Source organism: Gavialis gangeticus, unplaced genomic scaffold (assembly GCF_001723915.1).
Source record: "Gavialis gangeticus isolate Ggan-Ray unplaced genomic scaffold, GavGan_comp1, whole genome shotgun sequence".
Taxonomy (NCBI): Eukaryota; Metazoa; Chordata; order Crocodylia; family Gavialidae; genus Gavialis; species Gavialis gangeticus.
In genome coordinates, this window is record NW_017729026.1 from 6134229 (window position 1) to 6149961 (window position 15733).

At 39.7% G+C, this 15733-nt stretch overlaps 1 protein-coding gene across 1 annotated transcript in view; it reads right to left on the reverse strand.

The window, feature by feature from the left end:
• Nucleotides 1-12322, reverse strand: part of LAMA2 (laminin subunit alpha 2) — a 576898-nt gene extending 564576 nt beyond the window's left edge. Inside the window, exons 1-2 of the mRNA XM_019520301.1 lie at nt 12156-12322; nt 7788-7900 (exon numbers count right to left, since the gene is read on the reverse strand). Of these exons, the coding sequence (XP_019375846.1) occupies nt 7788-7900; nt 12156-12246 (204 nt within the window). The 5' untranslated portion in view covers nt 12247-12322. The remainder of the gene's footprint in view (nt 1-7787; nt 7901-12155) is intronic.
• Between the last annotated feature and the right edge of the window lie 3411 nt (nt 12323-15733).

Below are 15733 nucleotides of genomic sequence, written 5' to 3' on the forward strand. Positions count from 1 at the left end.
GTCTGGAACCAGCTTCCAAGTGAGGTGGTGCAGGCTCCCACCCTGGGGGTTTTTAAGAGGAGGTTGGATGACCACCTTACTGGGGTCGTTTGACCCCAGTGCTCTTCCTGCCATGGCAGGGGGTCGGACTAGATGATCTGCTCAGGTCCCTTCCGACCCTAGAAACTATGAAAACTTCCTGACTGCCCCCTTACAGCCCCAAGCAACCGAGGTCTATTCCTCCCTGGTGATGGCCCCTCCCTTCCACTGGGTGTATGCCTCCTTTTTAGCTAGGAGATATTCCCGTATGCTTTTGGTGAGCCATGGGGGCTTTTGTGCCCTCTTGTCCCCTTTGATCTGTGTTGGAACAGGCAGCCTCCTGCTTGTAAGAACATCTAAATAATATTTACATCAAGGCATGGCAGATGAATAAAAGTGGGATATGAAATGAAAGATAGAAGGGAAACATTAAGGGACTTCAAGGGCACCCCTTAGAGGCTGCAGACAGCAAATAAGAAAAAAATGCCACTGGGGAGGACAACCTGCTAGTCTCCTACCCATCTGCAAAAAGCATGGACCAGCAATACAGTATTAGGTCATCAGGGAAAACCTTTTAAATTCATTCTGTATAATAGCATTAAAACTTAACTCAGCTGAACAGATTTTTTTTTACATGTATTCATAGTCATAATTTCGGCCCCAAATGTTCACATTTGTGAACAGCCCTCCTCTCAGATGTGTTTTTTTGAAGTGTTCAGCTGGAGACTCATAAACAAGTCTACAGAACACAAACCTAGATGCCCAAGCTTTAAAAAAAGTGCAGAGTGAAGACAAAGCACAGAACCAAAATGATGAAACATCCTACTACTTGCATGTGGAATCCATAACACAGCTGTGAAAAATTACTTTCAGGAGTGTATCATATCCTATTTCTACTAGTCAGAACTATCCTTGGCATAAGAGCAGTAACCAAAAAAGGATGAGTATTTTTTTACTACTTACTTCCATGCATCTCTCAATAGCAAACATATTTTTATTTGATTGTGGTTTTGCAAAAAAAAAAAAAAAATTTTTTTTTTTTTTTGAAAAACCACAATAAAAAAAAAAATTTTTTTTTTTTTTTGAAAAACCACAATAAAAAAAAAAATTTTTTTTTTTTTTTGAAAAACCACAATAAAAAAAAAAATTTTTTTTTTTGATTGGGGTTTTGAAAAAAAAAAAAAAAGCTTTGATTTTTATCCTGACTTCCTTTCCCTTCACTGGGAAAGAAAAAATCTCCTCTGAGCAACTTTTTCCACAGACTGCTGCACTCAGTTTTTAGGCTACTAGTATGAGTTTTATTGTGTTCTTTTCATGTTGCAACCCAAATTTCTTGGTTAACTTTGTCACAGTTGCCTAGTTCCAGCTTGTCCTCAGTACATAGCATCTTATACATAAATCGCAGAGGAGCCAAACAAAAACAGTTCTCCTCTTCTAAGTGCTGTCTTTGTTAATATAAGGAAGAGCTGAACATCCTTTTTGCTATTTTGCTCATGAGCAAAACAACTGTTCTTTTCTCTTTCTTCTTTATAAAGAACCAATAGGAATGCAGATCAAAATACTCACTGCAAATTATGTTTGAGCATGACATAATAAAATAATGAATTCACCATACACATCCATGCAACTGCTGTGTTCATTTCATTGACTGGGAATGAGCAAACTGCATCAAATGAAAAAACACATCCCACTCTCACTCTTGTCTACTCCGTTCTTCTCTGTAAGTGTACATACATGCCACTGTTCAAAGTATTAGATGCACCATTCGAATAGCAAAGTCCCTTCCTCTGAAAGCTTACATGCTAAAAATCACTAAAGCTCAAATACAATTCTGAGCTCTACAAAGATGAAGTGTTACTATGATGATCTCCGTCTGGAATTGCAGAGCAGGATTTTTTCAGATGGAGGACACAGAAGGTGATCAAGGAATGTAATTAGTTACCCTTGCTCATTGTTAAATCCAAAATTGTATCTTTTCAATTTTTAGAAGTTCAAATGACTCTTTTCTTTCTGTGACCAGACCTGGGAAATATGGTGGTCAGCCCTTCCAAGTACCAACAAGACTGTCTCTGAACATAATAGTTTCCACATTTCTCCTTGTTAATTTTTCAGGACAGTTGCCATACAGCAAGGAGAGGTGGGGAGGGAGGCAAACTTTCTAGCCAGCATGCCACAGATTAGTCCTGTAGCCTTCCTGGGTGCCACTCCAATCTCCTTCATCTGCCCAATCTGCCACTCTGCTTTTTGCTCCCTGCTGATCTCCTGCTCTGCTTTCTACCCTGTGCCCCTTGCCTCATCTCCTACTCTGCTCTCTGCTTCCTGCCCTATCTGTTGCTGTCCTGCCTGTCCCCTCCCTGATATGCTGTGTGCCACACATGGAGGCTGCCATAGGCTGGCCACCCCTGCCCTGGAGTGAAACCCTATGAGGATTTACAATGGCAGCAGATCTCTATTAAGGTCCAGATATGTTCCCTTTTCTCTCTTCTTTTAACTAACTTTCCTCAGGATGTATCTGTCCCTCAAGGAAATGTCTTGTCTCACTGTACCTGAATCGCCTGTATAGCAGGGGTGCACAAGCTGTGCCTTATTATTAAAGCCAAATCCCTAGTGACAACTAATAACAACAGACACAGGAGAATTATCAATACCTGTTCCAAATGGTGAATTTTTGCAGACTACAATGCTCAAAACAAATCAAAGGATGACTGTGTCTGACATCCAATTCAGTTTCACAAGGTAGAGCACTGTTACTACTACTGAACTTCTAGGTGACCTTAATTTATTAAACCTGTCAACTGAATAGTCCACAAAGAATGGAGTTAAACCAATGAAATTTAATGGCATTGGTATTTTGAGCTGCGATTGAAGCTAAATAAATTTTAAATTAATTATAGGAAAAGCAATTTAATATACTGATGATAATTAGTTGTATTTATCTGTTATTTATATCTCTGAACACTTTCTAAATACTCTATAAATATGAATACTACCTCAAAACTTTATTGTGAGTTAAATAAATGATGTCGTTATAATCATTTCAGCAATGGATAAACTTTTAGATTGAAGTTATGAGACTGCAAGTTCCCCCAGGAAATCAGTACAGCTGAAAGAAGAACTCTGAAGTCCTAATTCCTGGGGTGTGTTTTAACCACAAGACATTATTCTAGAAAATCTTACCCAGAGTCTCAAATTGATGTCTTTCTAAGTGTAAAACTAAAGATGCATCTCTTCTGCAAATAGCTCATTAGTTATGACTAACTATGGCACGTCACTACTTTATTACGCAGTACAATCAAAATGGAAAAATAATTTGACTGCCCCAAAAGGTCTTGAATTCTTTAATGAAGAAAATAGCAATTATTTTCCTGTTTTTTCATAAAATTAGTATTTGCTAAAAGCACTCCATATGCAGTCATAATTATCACTAATAACACACACTAATGCATTTCTGCAATTTATAATCCATTACTTGTAGAAATACAAATAACAAATCTGTTTAACAAAAGAAGTTAACCATTTTTAACACTTAGCATAAGTATCCATCAGTAAAAACAACACAATTATTAAAATCTCATGTTTGCCAACAAAAATCTTTTAAATGATGCCTCAAAGGTGTCTTTTGACCTTCACCTGTTGATAGAGATGGTTATCTGGTATCCTAGCTTGAGCAAACAGTTAATGTTTTACTGAATACTTTAATAAAGCCTACAGTTCAGTATGCATGCACAAATGTTTCTATTACGGAAGTATAACAGACATTTTAAAGCCAAGCATGTTACTGTATATGGTACTGTGCTGATGGACAATGTATCCCCTATGCTGTGCAAGGTTGGATATGTGTATAAAGTCCTTCCTCAACTGCAGGGGCTGCTCATTTTGCTGGGGGCAACACTGGCTCTATGGGATTGGACAGGGAATGAAAGGATAGATTGTGTTCCTCCTATGCCCCAGCCAGGTTAGCTGAGAGAGAGAAAGCAGCATAGAGAGAGAAAACATCTATCTGATACTGGTTTAAATATATTGTATAAGAATCATAGTGCTTTTTCTGGACTAATTCTTGATTATGTATCAGCATGAGAAAAGAAGATACAATCTTATCATGCATACAATATGCCCCCAAATAAGATAGGTGCCTAGTTTTTGTTTTTGTTGTGGGAAGGGGTTGGTGTTTTCTTTATTCTGACTTTCAAAAAAGATCTTTACTTGAAAATATACTAGTAAGTATAGTATTTTCCCAAGGGAAACGCAGGCAACTGCAGCTGGGAGGCAGCAAAATATTTTGGCTGCTCTATTAACCTCCTAGCTACAGAATATCACAGGTGCTCTTGACTGACTTGAAAATGTCCAACCCCTTTTCCTCCTCTGGCTGAGTTAGGTGGGCAGCCAGTAGCATTTGTCAGCTTCAGCAGCATAAGCTTCTGCTGGGGAAAAGAACCAGAAAGTAGAGAGGTCCCTGTGCAGCACATGCAGCATTACTTCTTTCTCCTGGCTCTCATGCACCAGAATTTGTGGGTACTATATTTCTTTGTGTAGAATGCATACCTAAATTTCCATCAGCTGGTTTTTTGGGGTGTGAAAAGGTGCACTTCTATGCAAAAAAAAAAAAAAATCACACTCACAGCTTAGCCCCCTAAAGCTATGGCACATTTTAATTTTAAGTGTAACAAAGCAGGAGTCCCCTCAGTATGCCAGTTGAAATGTTTTGCTGTACCTGAAGAAAACCTTGAAACAAATTTGAACCACCTAATGTATATGTATGTATATGTAACGTTAGCAACAAAAGCACTTGAACTATATAACCATACATGATCACCATAATGCTGTATACATCCAAAAAAACCAACTTAAGGAATCATTTTTCTCTCTGCAAAAAAATGGCTACTGACATTAAAAGAGAAAATAATTTATCTAATTGGAATGGAGATAATGGAATTATTGGAACAGAGATTTAAATTGAAACTGGTTGAATGAAACTGACATAAAATCCAACAATTAGGCACAGAATACCTTGGAGAGAATGAAGGACTAGGATGCAAATCTAATACACAAGGGGTGCATCTACATGAAACGCTATGTCTTTGGAGTGTCGGCAAACATGAACCATGACACTGATGCTACTATGCAGTAGCAACAAGCTACTGCACAGTGGTGTCAGAAATGACGTGTGCGCCACCCGGACTGCGCAGTAATGGTGGTTACTGCATAGTCATTTACTCCTTGCTTTAGCCGAAGCAAGTACTAAATAACTGCTGAGTAACAACTGCACAGCTGGGGGCATGTGTAGATGCACACAAGAGCTATTTATATTAATTGATCACAGCCATAAAGGAGAAGAAAAATCATTATGGAGGAGGAAGGCTTGTCAAAAGAATATTTTAAATAAAATAACTGAAGGACGAGAGCACTTTCAAAAAAACGCTGAAGTTAAGGATGACTCCAGGATTAGGATGCTAGTAATGGAAGGGGCTCACAGGTAAACTCTCTAGATACTCTCTGTTTCAAATAGGAGTAAGGAACCAGGTCTGTAAATATTTTTCTCAAATTTTCCAACCATTGCAACACCACCAGTGTGAACATTAATGTAAAGCACAAATATTTTTGCCACCAAAGCATTTGGATAGAGATTTGTTCGTCTCCAGGAGGACAAAACCCCTAAAGAAATTTAGAACTCTGAGAATTGTTTATCTGGCAAATGTGATGAACTTCAAGGTTTGGATTATATTAAATAGGGCTAGGAACTCTTATATATTTTCTGGGGTTTATTTCACCCAGCTTTAATTTACTGAAGGGGTTTTTTTGTTTTGTTTTTTTGGAGGAGTTGAGTTTTGACTGTTTCTGGGATAATCAGTTATAATTTTCCTCGTGGAGAAGTAACAAAGGAAAATGCAGGCATTCAAGTTCTGGGTAAAAGTCGTAAAGTGAGGAATCCCACCCAGTACTTAAACTAGTTTAAAACAGGACAATGGATTTTCAGCACAGCAAGTCCTGAGAGAGTATTCTCTTCACAAGCCCTCTATTTGCCCAAATGAAGGAAAAGAAATATTGCCTTTCCAAACTGGAAAATGAATTGTGTTGCCCCACACTCTTCCTTATCTTAGTTCATCCTGTACGTTGCTTTGATATGTGGGGCAAGCTTAGGCAAGGTAGGAGTCTGAGGGGCCTTGGTGACAATCTTATATGGGCATGACAAAAAGGAAAAAAGATTAGATAACCCACTAGTCTATGATTCATTTCTAAGGTACACAGTAGAAAATGATAAAAACTTATGAGGAAAAGCTGAAAGAACTAGGGTTATTTAGCATGGAGAAAACTAAGGGGAGACTTGATAGCAGTCTTTAAGGGCATTTTTACACATGCATGCGTACAGTTGTATAAGTGGTGAAATGTGCATCAGTACTGAGAAAATGGTGGCAGGGTGCTTTTTGAACTAAAACATGTTGGAGCACACTACTACCATTTTCTGCACGCCAACACACATTTTACTGCTTACACAACTGCACGTGGCGTAATGCAGTTTGCTTCAGCTCGCATGTGGAGCAGACTTAATTAATCCAGTCTGCTCCAGCACGGCAGATCTCCGGCATGGTGCTGGGGAAAAAAGTATGTGTATAAATGCCCCAAAAATCTTAAGGGTGATGATAGAGAGAGTGGAAATAGGCTTTTTTCTGTGGCTGTAGGGGCATTGCTAGGTGCAACTGACTGAAGCTGTAGCAGGGGAAATTTTAGGCTGGAGTTTAGGAGGAACTCTCTGTCTGAGGGTGATCAGACATTGGAACAGGCAACCCAAAAGAAACTCTGGAATCCCCATTCTCAGAACGTTTCAAGAGCTCATTAGATGGACACTTCGCTGGGATGGTTTAGTGAGGGATGATCCTGCCTTGAGCAGGGGGCTGAAGCAGAGGACCTTTATGAGGTCTCTTCCAGCTCTACTTTCCTATGATCTATAAACTTGAATAAAACAATAAACTTATGTGGTACCTAACAGTTATTCTGTGTTTGTGTTAGCACAATTTAAATAAAACCATTCTTCTTCCAGCCCCCAAAATCCTTTTGCTTGCAGACCTGGCATAAACCAGCCTATTTATGAGCATCAAATAACTGTATTCTAGAAAACCATAGCTGTCAACTGAAGAAAGACAGAAATTAATGGCACAAGATGCAACAAGAAACTTGAGGCTAGTTTTGCCAAGTCTATGCAAATACAACAGGCCTTGTTAGCTCTTCAAGTTGCCCAACTTTAGTTTAAAAACCAACTGACACACAGCTTGCAGAGTTTTCAGTAATGAGAGACAACTTATTTAAGGGCCCTGTTAGCCAAAAAAAAAACACCCCAACCCTGCAAGTACAACTATCTTTAGCAGAGATTAAGATATTTTACTTCTATGTTATTGTAGCCATTTAAGTGTAGTATTTTAAATCCATGCTTTGATTCATATTAACTTTCACCCCTTAAGACCACTTTTAACTGGATTTAACTCTAAGGAACTAAACCAGGAGCTGTGACAAACACCAAATATTTCATATTTAGAAATATTAATATATGCCTTAAAATAAATACCTAAATATGTCATTTTAAAAACCAGACTTATACATTATATTAAAATGAATGGGTCACAATATGCATTGTCCATACAAATATCTCAGTATGTTATGATAAATCTGAGAAAATACTTATGAGCCAAAAACACCACTGAGAAGACAAGAAAGAAAGAACAAGAGAGGTGAGCGAATATAAGAAATAGATTTTGCAGAAAAAAGAAAAATTATACCTGTTTGAGATCCAATGTAATGGTCACATAATGATATTCTATCCCATTCTGGATACTAGGACTCTGCCACCAAGTGTTCTTGCCATCAATTGCATTAGATATTGGATGTCGTTCTATTGGATTGGTAGAAATACATTTTAAACATATTTTTAGAATGGTCACCAATCGAGTGGCTTAGTTGTAGCATTTAGTTAACACAGCATGCATGTATATGGTTGAATATGCCCACTGGGTGAAATTCATTCTAATACTAACTGTTTGTTAAGACCCTAGGAATTATCCTAATCATCCTAGGTTATAATATTTAAGAAGTCTTGTCTTGGCTTGTATGCATGGTTTGCATTGTAGTAATCATCACCTAGTAACAGCAAAGAACATTTTTCTTGCCAAATCACCTTTGTGATCCTATTTTGGAGAGTTATAGAGCTACAGTTTTAAAGAATATTAAAGATCTGATTCCACATCAATAGAAATTATGACTTTAACTGAGCAAGACAACATCTCTAGGGGAAAAATAAGCAGAAGTTCATTCAAACATCATCTGTATCCAACTTCTATTTCTAATATAGAAAGAATGTATTCTTCTGAAGGTATTATATATCCAAAAAATACTACCTGTTTATTGAGACAGACTTCCTAAAAATGCATTTTAATCTCTCTCTCTCTCTCTCACACACACACACACACCCCCCCCCCCCCCCCCCCCCCCCCCCCCCCCCCCCCCCCCCCCCCCCCCCCCCCCCCCCCCCCCCCCCCCCCCCCCCCCCCCCCCCCCCCCCCCCCCCCCCCCCCCCCCCCCCCCCCCCCCCCCCCCCCCCCCCCCCCCCCCCCCCCCCCCCCCCCCCCCCCCCCCCCCCCCCCCCCGAGTTATTAATTAATATCTTAGATGTTGGGGAAGAGGAAGCTGGCATTAATCATAAATTGAAGAATATGTTGGCCTTTTATCCATTTTTTTTCAATCAACTACCCAGATTGATAGTCTTTCTTTCTGTAGTGGTTTTTTTATCATGTTGGCAGTCTGTGGAGGACAAGAATTCTGCCTCATTAATGAAAGCCAGAATGTCTGAACATATTTAAAGATACAATTAAAGTGCTTTGTGGGAGTGAAGGAAAGTGTCAGTCTTAAAACTGAAAATGCCAGAAATTTATTTAAATATCAAATGATTCAGTGGCATTAGTGGGCATCAACATTTGTATATTACATTACTAGTGGTGGAAATGGTGATATTATTAGCATTAGCCCTATAATTTTAAACAAAACACGGAGAAAACCTTGTGCTCTAGGCATTGTCAGACCTAACAGCTCTGATCATCTTTACAGCTCATGGCTTTAAAAGTGCACTAGCAAAAATGATGTGTAAATCAAACTCAAGTTTCCTAGGTGATTCTGATAGAAGTTGTCTAATTGGAAATTTTGATATCAGTCTCCTCAGGTCAAATGTGTATTAAGGTTAGTCATGAAAAGAAAGGTTGCAAGGTGAATCAACAATTAACTGCAATCCCCATTATGAAAGTTTAATCATAATTAATTGAAAAACACTGATTAATTGCTGGCATGCATTCCATATTTAAAAAGGAAGAGAAATAATATAACATTTGTAAAAGGGACAGAACTGCAAATCTAATCCAAGGACCAACCTCACTGATTGATGACAAGGGGGATAGCTTAAAGAGTGGGTCCAAACTGTGCTCTTTAATTTGGGCTCACATGTGATTAACCAGGGAGTTTGTGTTCATTTCCTTCTGCAGTAATTAAGGGGAGGCATTCCAGACTCATATGTTCCAAGGGGATCATTTAAAGCCTGGTTACATTACATGGTGCTTTTATTAACAAGCTATCTCTGCTTAAATAAGGCACTTCCTAGTGCCAAATGAACGTTTTAAAAACCTTAAAATGTGAAGTGGTTGGCAATGTCAGACCAGGCATTCAAAAGCCAGGCAGATGCAGGTTAACAACAGGGTAAGATAAAAACTGGTTGTGCTTTTCATACAGAAATGGGGAAGCAGTGGCTACGTGTCTAGTGTAGGACACAGGAAAGAAAAGATCTGAAAACTTTAATATTTGTGTGTGTGTGTGAATTGTTTGCAAATGGAAGAAGTCGTCTGAATTTCCAGTACATTAGTGTTTTCATATGGAAAGAAAGGATGACACAATCTCTCAAGTTTTTTTATTTTAAGTTTTTTCTAATGCTTTTGAAAAACACTGAAAAAACTTCCTGGATGGTACATGCTGAAGAAGTGGAAACTATTATTTAAATTATGTTACCATTAAAACCAAAATGATGGCTGCAGAGACACCTAAGCTAGTCTTTCAATAAACTAGATCAGATACCAGCCATGCTGTTTACCACTGCAGCACAGAGCTCTACATGGGCTAATTTAACTTGCTGAAAATCCACTAAGCAGCAAGGTAAAATAGTCTATGTGGAAATCCAAATATTTCAAAGTAGCCAAGCCAATGACCTACAGTTTCTTCTCTCCACTTACTTGCCACTCTTTTGGACTTAAAATCCCAGAGCAAGAATGATCTTGGGACCTTGTTATGTTGCACTTTATGCTGCTCAACTGCTGATCAGGGTTAGGGCCTCATTACATCTTACATAGTGAGCCACACAAATATTGATGGGTGTTAGAGCTAGCTCAAGTTTGGAGCAGTCACATATTCAGGCGAGCAGGGGCCTGGAGGACTGAAAGAGTAGAATCCCACTCTCCCCCATTTCAGGCTTCCCCCCTCCCTCCTAGGGCTCCTCCTGTTCTTCCCTACCCCCTGGGTCCCCTCAGTGGTCTCCCTTGCATCTCATTGCTCCTGGGGCATTACTTACTTGTGACTGCCTGTACTGTCTGGCCCAGGGGAGCAGGCAGGGAAAGGTTAACACGCTTCCCTGGCCACTGCTGCAACCAGGCAGCTGCTCTTCTGGCCCAGAGACTAGCAGCTGCTGCAGTAGCACAGGCAGTCACAAGTAAGTGGGGGAAGAGGATGGTGGGCCAGTGAGCAGGGTGCTGGATAGGCCAGGGAGAGAGGCAATGGGTAGGATCAGGGTCTGTCAGGGGGTGGAGGTGGGTGGGATGTTTATGCTAGGGTGTCACCTAGAGTGGCTACACCTTAATGTAACATGAGCTGGGTAGCATGGATCATAGATAGTCTTGCCCTGCACTGGAGTGACATAAATTTGAGCATATAATGAGTGCTTAAAACCAGCTTTAGGTGTTAATATGCAGACAGTTCAGGTGTTAAGAGCTCCAGGAGCTGCCCAAAATTGCCATGTAACAAGGCCCTTAGTGCTAGCTCCAGTTTGGAGCATTCCCACCTTAAGGCTAAAGACCTTCTCTGTCCCCCATCTGCACAACTATGACTTGCCACTAAAGGACTGATGAGCAGTGGCCTGACCAGGAGCCACAGCTGGGAATTGCCACTACAGGGCTTATGAACCAAGACAGACTTCTATCCCTGCTCTATGTGGTGGCTGAGGCGGGGGGTAGAGGGACATGAAGCTGGGTGGTGAAGAGTTAATGGGATGGGATTAGGTAATGAAATGGAAGGTGGAAAAAATAGGGGTGGGGGAAGGGTAGTGAAGTGAGAAAAGTCAGTCACTGAAGGATAAAATAAAGTAGTAAAAAATAATTTAAAAAGAAATAAAGAAGTAAATTCAAAGGTATAATGTTTTAGTAAATTGGGATTTGAGATTGGGGTGCAGGGACTGCTGGTCTTGCTTCCCATGGTGGTTGGGAGGTGGGAGTAATGAGGGAAGGCATTTTGGGGGAAGCTATTGCCCCTGGCCTGGTAAGGAACCTCCATCACATGGGGACCCAATCTGGTCCCTTATTTTGTCCCATCTTCCCCCCACCCCTCGCCCCTAGTTCCTGTCTATGCCCTGTGACCTAGCTAGCTGGTGTGTGCTCTGAAGTCTGTTTGCACAGGATTGCACCCCTGGGGGTGGGAAGGGCTTGCTCCCAGGGGCAGAAGGGGGAATTGGCTCAGTGCCATAACTGCCCCACCAGGCAGTAGAGTTCAGGGTGTGGAAAATTGTCCACATAGAACAGGAGGGTGGTGGAGGAACACTGCATCCTGGGATGCTGGAGGATTGCAACTTGGGTAGCTCATCTGTTGGGAATAGCCATATATTAATAAAACACAAGCTGTGTAATGTGGATCAGACATAAACCTGCCCTGGAGTGTCTTAATTTTAAACCGCCTAAAGTGTCCTTAAAACTAGTTTCAGGTGTTAATGTGTAGATAATCCCAAAGTTAAGAGCCACCTAAAATTAATGTGTAAAAAGTCCCTAAGAAAAAACTAAAAAGAACCCTCCCACAGAAATATTTCTTCAAGACTGTATTTTAACAGAGCAAAACCAAGATTGCACACATACGATGTGAAATTTTACTGTCCTGATGACAAATACGACACTGGGGGTTTCTTGCTGGTTGTCCAGGTACATGTTCAACCAGTTTGCAATACATTTCAGGTTCTTTTTCACCACAAGTAGCATTGGTTGTGATGACAGCACTAGTAGCCAAATTCAACACTGCTGGAAATAAGCCTGGAAAAAAAAAATAGAAGAGAGAGAACAGAGTAAATTCGGTACCACAACTAGAAATTTATATGCCACATATTAATTCTTAAGACAATAAAGTGAAAGACCTAATATTCAATAGCTGCATATATTATAAAAGAATATGCCACCATTTGGACTCCTTTATATTTTTAAACAAGTTTAAGACATCAAATTAAGGGCTATTAAATGAGTCTTCCTAATTATTCTCTTCTAAAACATACATTTTAATGAGCCGCAGTGCTGTATTACTTGAAGAACAAGGTGAAAAAGTGTGTAGAAAGAATCAGCCAAGAAGTTATTTCATAATCAGTTCAAACTCTCTAGTGACTGACAGTCTGAACGTTCTTTGAATTGCATATGCAAATGAATCATCTCTTAATTTTTCTCTTTTTCTTCTCCATTATTCCCACACTCCATTTTCATCTCCACAGTAGACTGTTACCCAGCTTGTTTTGCACATGTTCCATAGTTTATATTACATTACATTTTTAACCATATTGCTGTTCAGTGGAGGTTCTTATATAGTGTTCATTGCATTAGCATCTGAGCACCTTTTAGCAGCACATGCCATAAACTAATAATGTCTGTCACATGTGGCTTGTTCTCTCTCTCATCCTCTGTCCAAGACGTGTGTACAATATTATGCCTCTAATTGGGCAATTTTTAGGAGTGATTGCACTACTATATGTATTGCACCCTGCGATCCTCATTCAGTAAAGCATTTTAGCCCATGTTTAACTTTAAGCAATTGCTTGAGTTCTTTGCCAAATTGCATGCAATATGATAAACCACACAACAAGCTATAAGAATTATAAGCCATAGGAGGAATGGTCATTAAATCAGGCCTACTCCCCCATCTCAGCAACACTGACCAAAGCCTGTGAGCGGTGGAAAAAATGCTTCACTTGGGAAAACTGATGTGTTAGGTTGAGCTTACACATAAGCCTTTCATGCCAGAAATAAATCAGTTTTACATCCTCAAAAATATAATTTGCTCTGGCTTCAAGTTAAACAAAACCAAACAAAACACATCCAGGTGTAGCTGGTCTGAACTGAGGGTATTCAATCTCAGTTACTGCTGGGGGAGATTTGAAATGTGCCTTCCCCATACCTGCTTTATCTGGTTTAATCAACTAATAACTAACTATAATGAACATAAATGTAACCAAAAAACAAGGCTTTTGCCAAGACTGGACTTGAAATGGTTGCATATTTATGAAGCTCCCTTGGTGATATAACTCTCCACCTTTTCCTTGGTGTATTGTGCTAGCTGAATTAATACAGCATCATTCGGCAGATTCCTTTTGATCTGCTAACTCTGTTCTCCTTACTGTCCCTGCAATTAACCTGTGTGCCATTTAATTTCTGAGCTTGGTGGTCATGGTACAGTTATCCTCTGACATTAAAAGTTAGCAACTCTCATGTTCACTTTAAAACCATGTTAAACACATTACTTGAGCAAGGCTCCCAATTAGGTACTAACTTGTCCAATTTGTACAGTCAGTCAATCAATAGCTGAGATTTTCATTGAATTTGCAGTTTTCTGCTCCTTTATAGATTACAGCCTACTTTCACTGCATTTTAAAATGTGTATGGTTATATCTGCTGTATTTTTATCAAAGCATTTACTGGTATTTATTGCTATCTACATTAAGGTTATGTGGCAAAGAACCTAAGCATTGAATGACCTGTGATTCTCTGTTGAGAGTCTCCAGTTTGACTTATAGCCTTGTTACTGCAGCTTGAGGACAGGTAATGCTAATAGCATAAAAGCCAGGAATCATCACATTTAAGCATGAAGACCAGCATAACAACTAACTTCCTAGAATGGGAGCCTAGTGAAAAGAGGAAAAGGTATCATGGGGAAAAAAATTACAAACCATGGTTTGGGAAAATAAACACAAAACTGGATTGAAAAAGGTAAAACAGCAAAGAAAAAGATCCCAGCAGTCCTGTGTCTCACTTTTTATACATGTTGACACTATTTTATTTATATGCACATGCATGTTAATGTGAGCACACATTAAATAATGATCACCAAGGACCAAATCTTGCATTGATACTAATCCATTAATTTCAGTACAACTCAGGACATTATTGGACCCCAAAGTCTTGCATATTATCAGAGTAAACACAGACAGCTATTGTTAGATGTTTCACTGAAGAGACATTGTCAAGGTCCCACTGCTTCAAATAGAAGAAAACTTGTCACTTTCGATCCCTGGCTGTTTCATGAGAAAGAAGCTGACAGGAAGAGGGCAGAAGCCACACCAAGTGCACAAAGCTCATTTTAAAATGCAGCCAGCACTCTAGGTTTGTCACTTAGTGAAAGCTGCCTTGCCTTGAAGCTAAGATTTTCTCCCACACTTAATGGACAAACATTCCAAATGCTCTTTTAACACAACCCTCGTTTCCGAAAGGTGCTGCTTAGTTTTTTGTTTCGGTTGACATTTTAGAACACTGAATAATATTTTTAAATGTTTTATTTTTCTCTCCTCTGGCAAAAAACCTGTTTACATCAGAAGAGAATCTAATGAATGAATTTCTTTGAAGGTGCACCATTTGGGATCCATTTTGAATTGTAGATATAGAAGCAACTGCCAAACCCAAATGACCAGCACCCAGAATATATGTACTTCAACTTATTAATAAACTGTCTGGACAAAATCTGAAGCTGCTTTTAAAACCAGATATGGTTAGACAGCTATTGGCCCTGGTGTATTTGGGTGAAAGATGGGTTGGAAACGCCTCCATGGCTCAAGTCTACATCACTTAAAAAAGGTTCCATGACTTAGTATCATCACCGCCAATGTTATTAGTCTCTTCAAAAGAGAGTGCCATATTCTTTTGGCAAAATAATAGCAAAGCTGTGCTAACATGAAACAAGATCCCCAAAAGGGTGATCCCCAAAAGATTAATGATAGCTTTGATTAAGGATGGCTTTGTGTGCATTACTTCTTTATCCCTGCAATAGGCATCAAGGTTTGTATCAGACACATGAGGAAACACCTGCTGCAGTGCCTTTTCATGGGATGAGAGAGCTGCTGCTGAACCACCAAGTACTCTTACCCAGCTGGGCTAGGGGCAGAAGTTGCACATAAACCGGTTTAAGTGATCAGAAACTGGTTTACACCTGTAACAGAACAGACATTCAGTGCACATAAACCTGTTTTAAAATGTCTGAAATTGGTTTAAAATAAACCTACTACCTAATTTAGTATCAGACTTAACTGGTTGATGAAACTTCTGTCCCAGATCCCTTCTTGGTTCAAGTTAAATCAGAGTCCCCCAGCATGCTCTGCAGCCCTAGGCTGGGCTGTGGTGTCTGGTCCAAAGAGCAGGGCTGGCCCCTAGCTGGAGCAGTGAGAACTGGCTGACAAAGGGATGGGTTG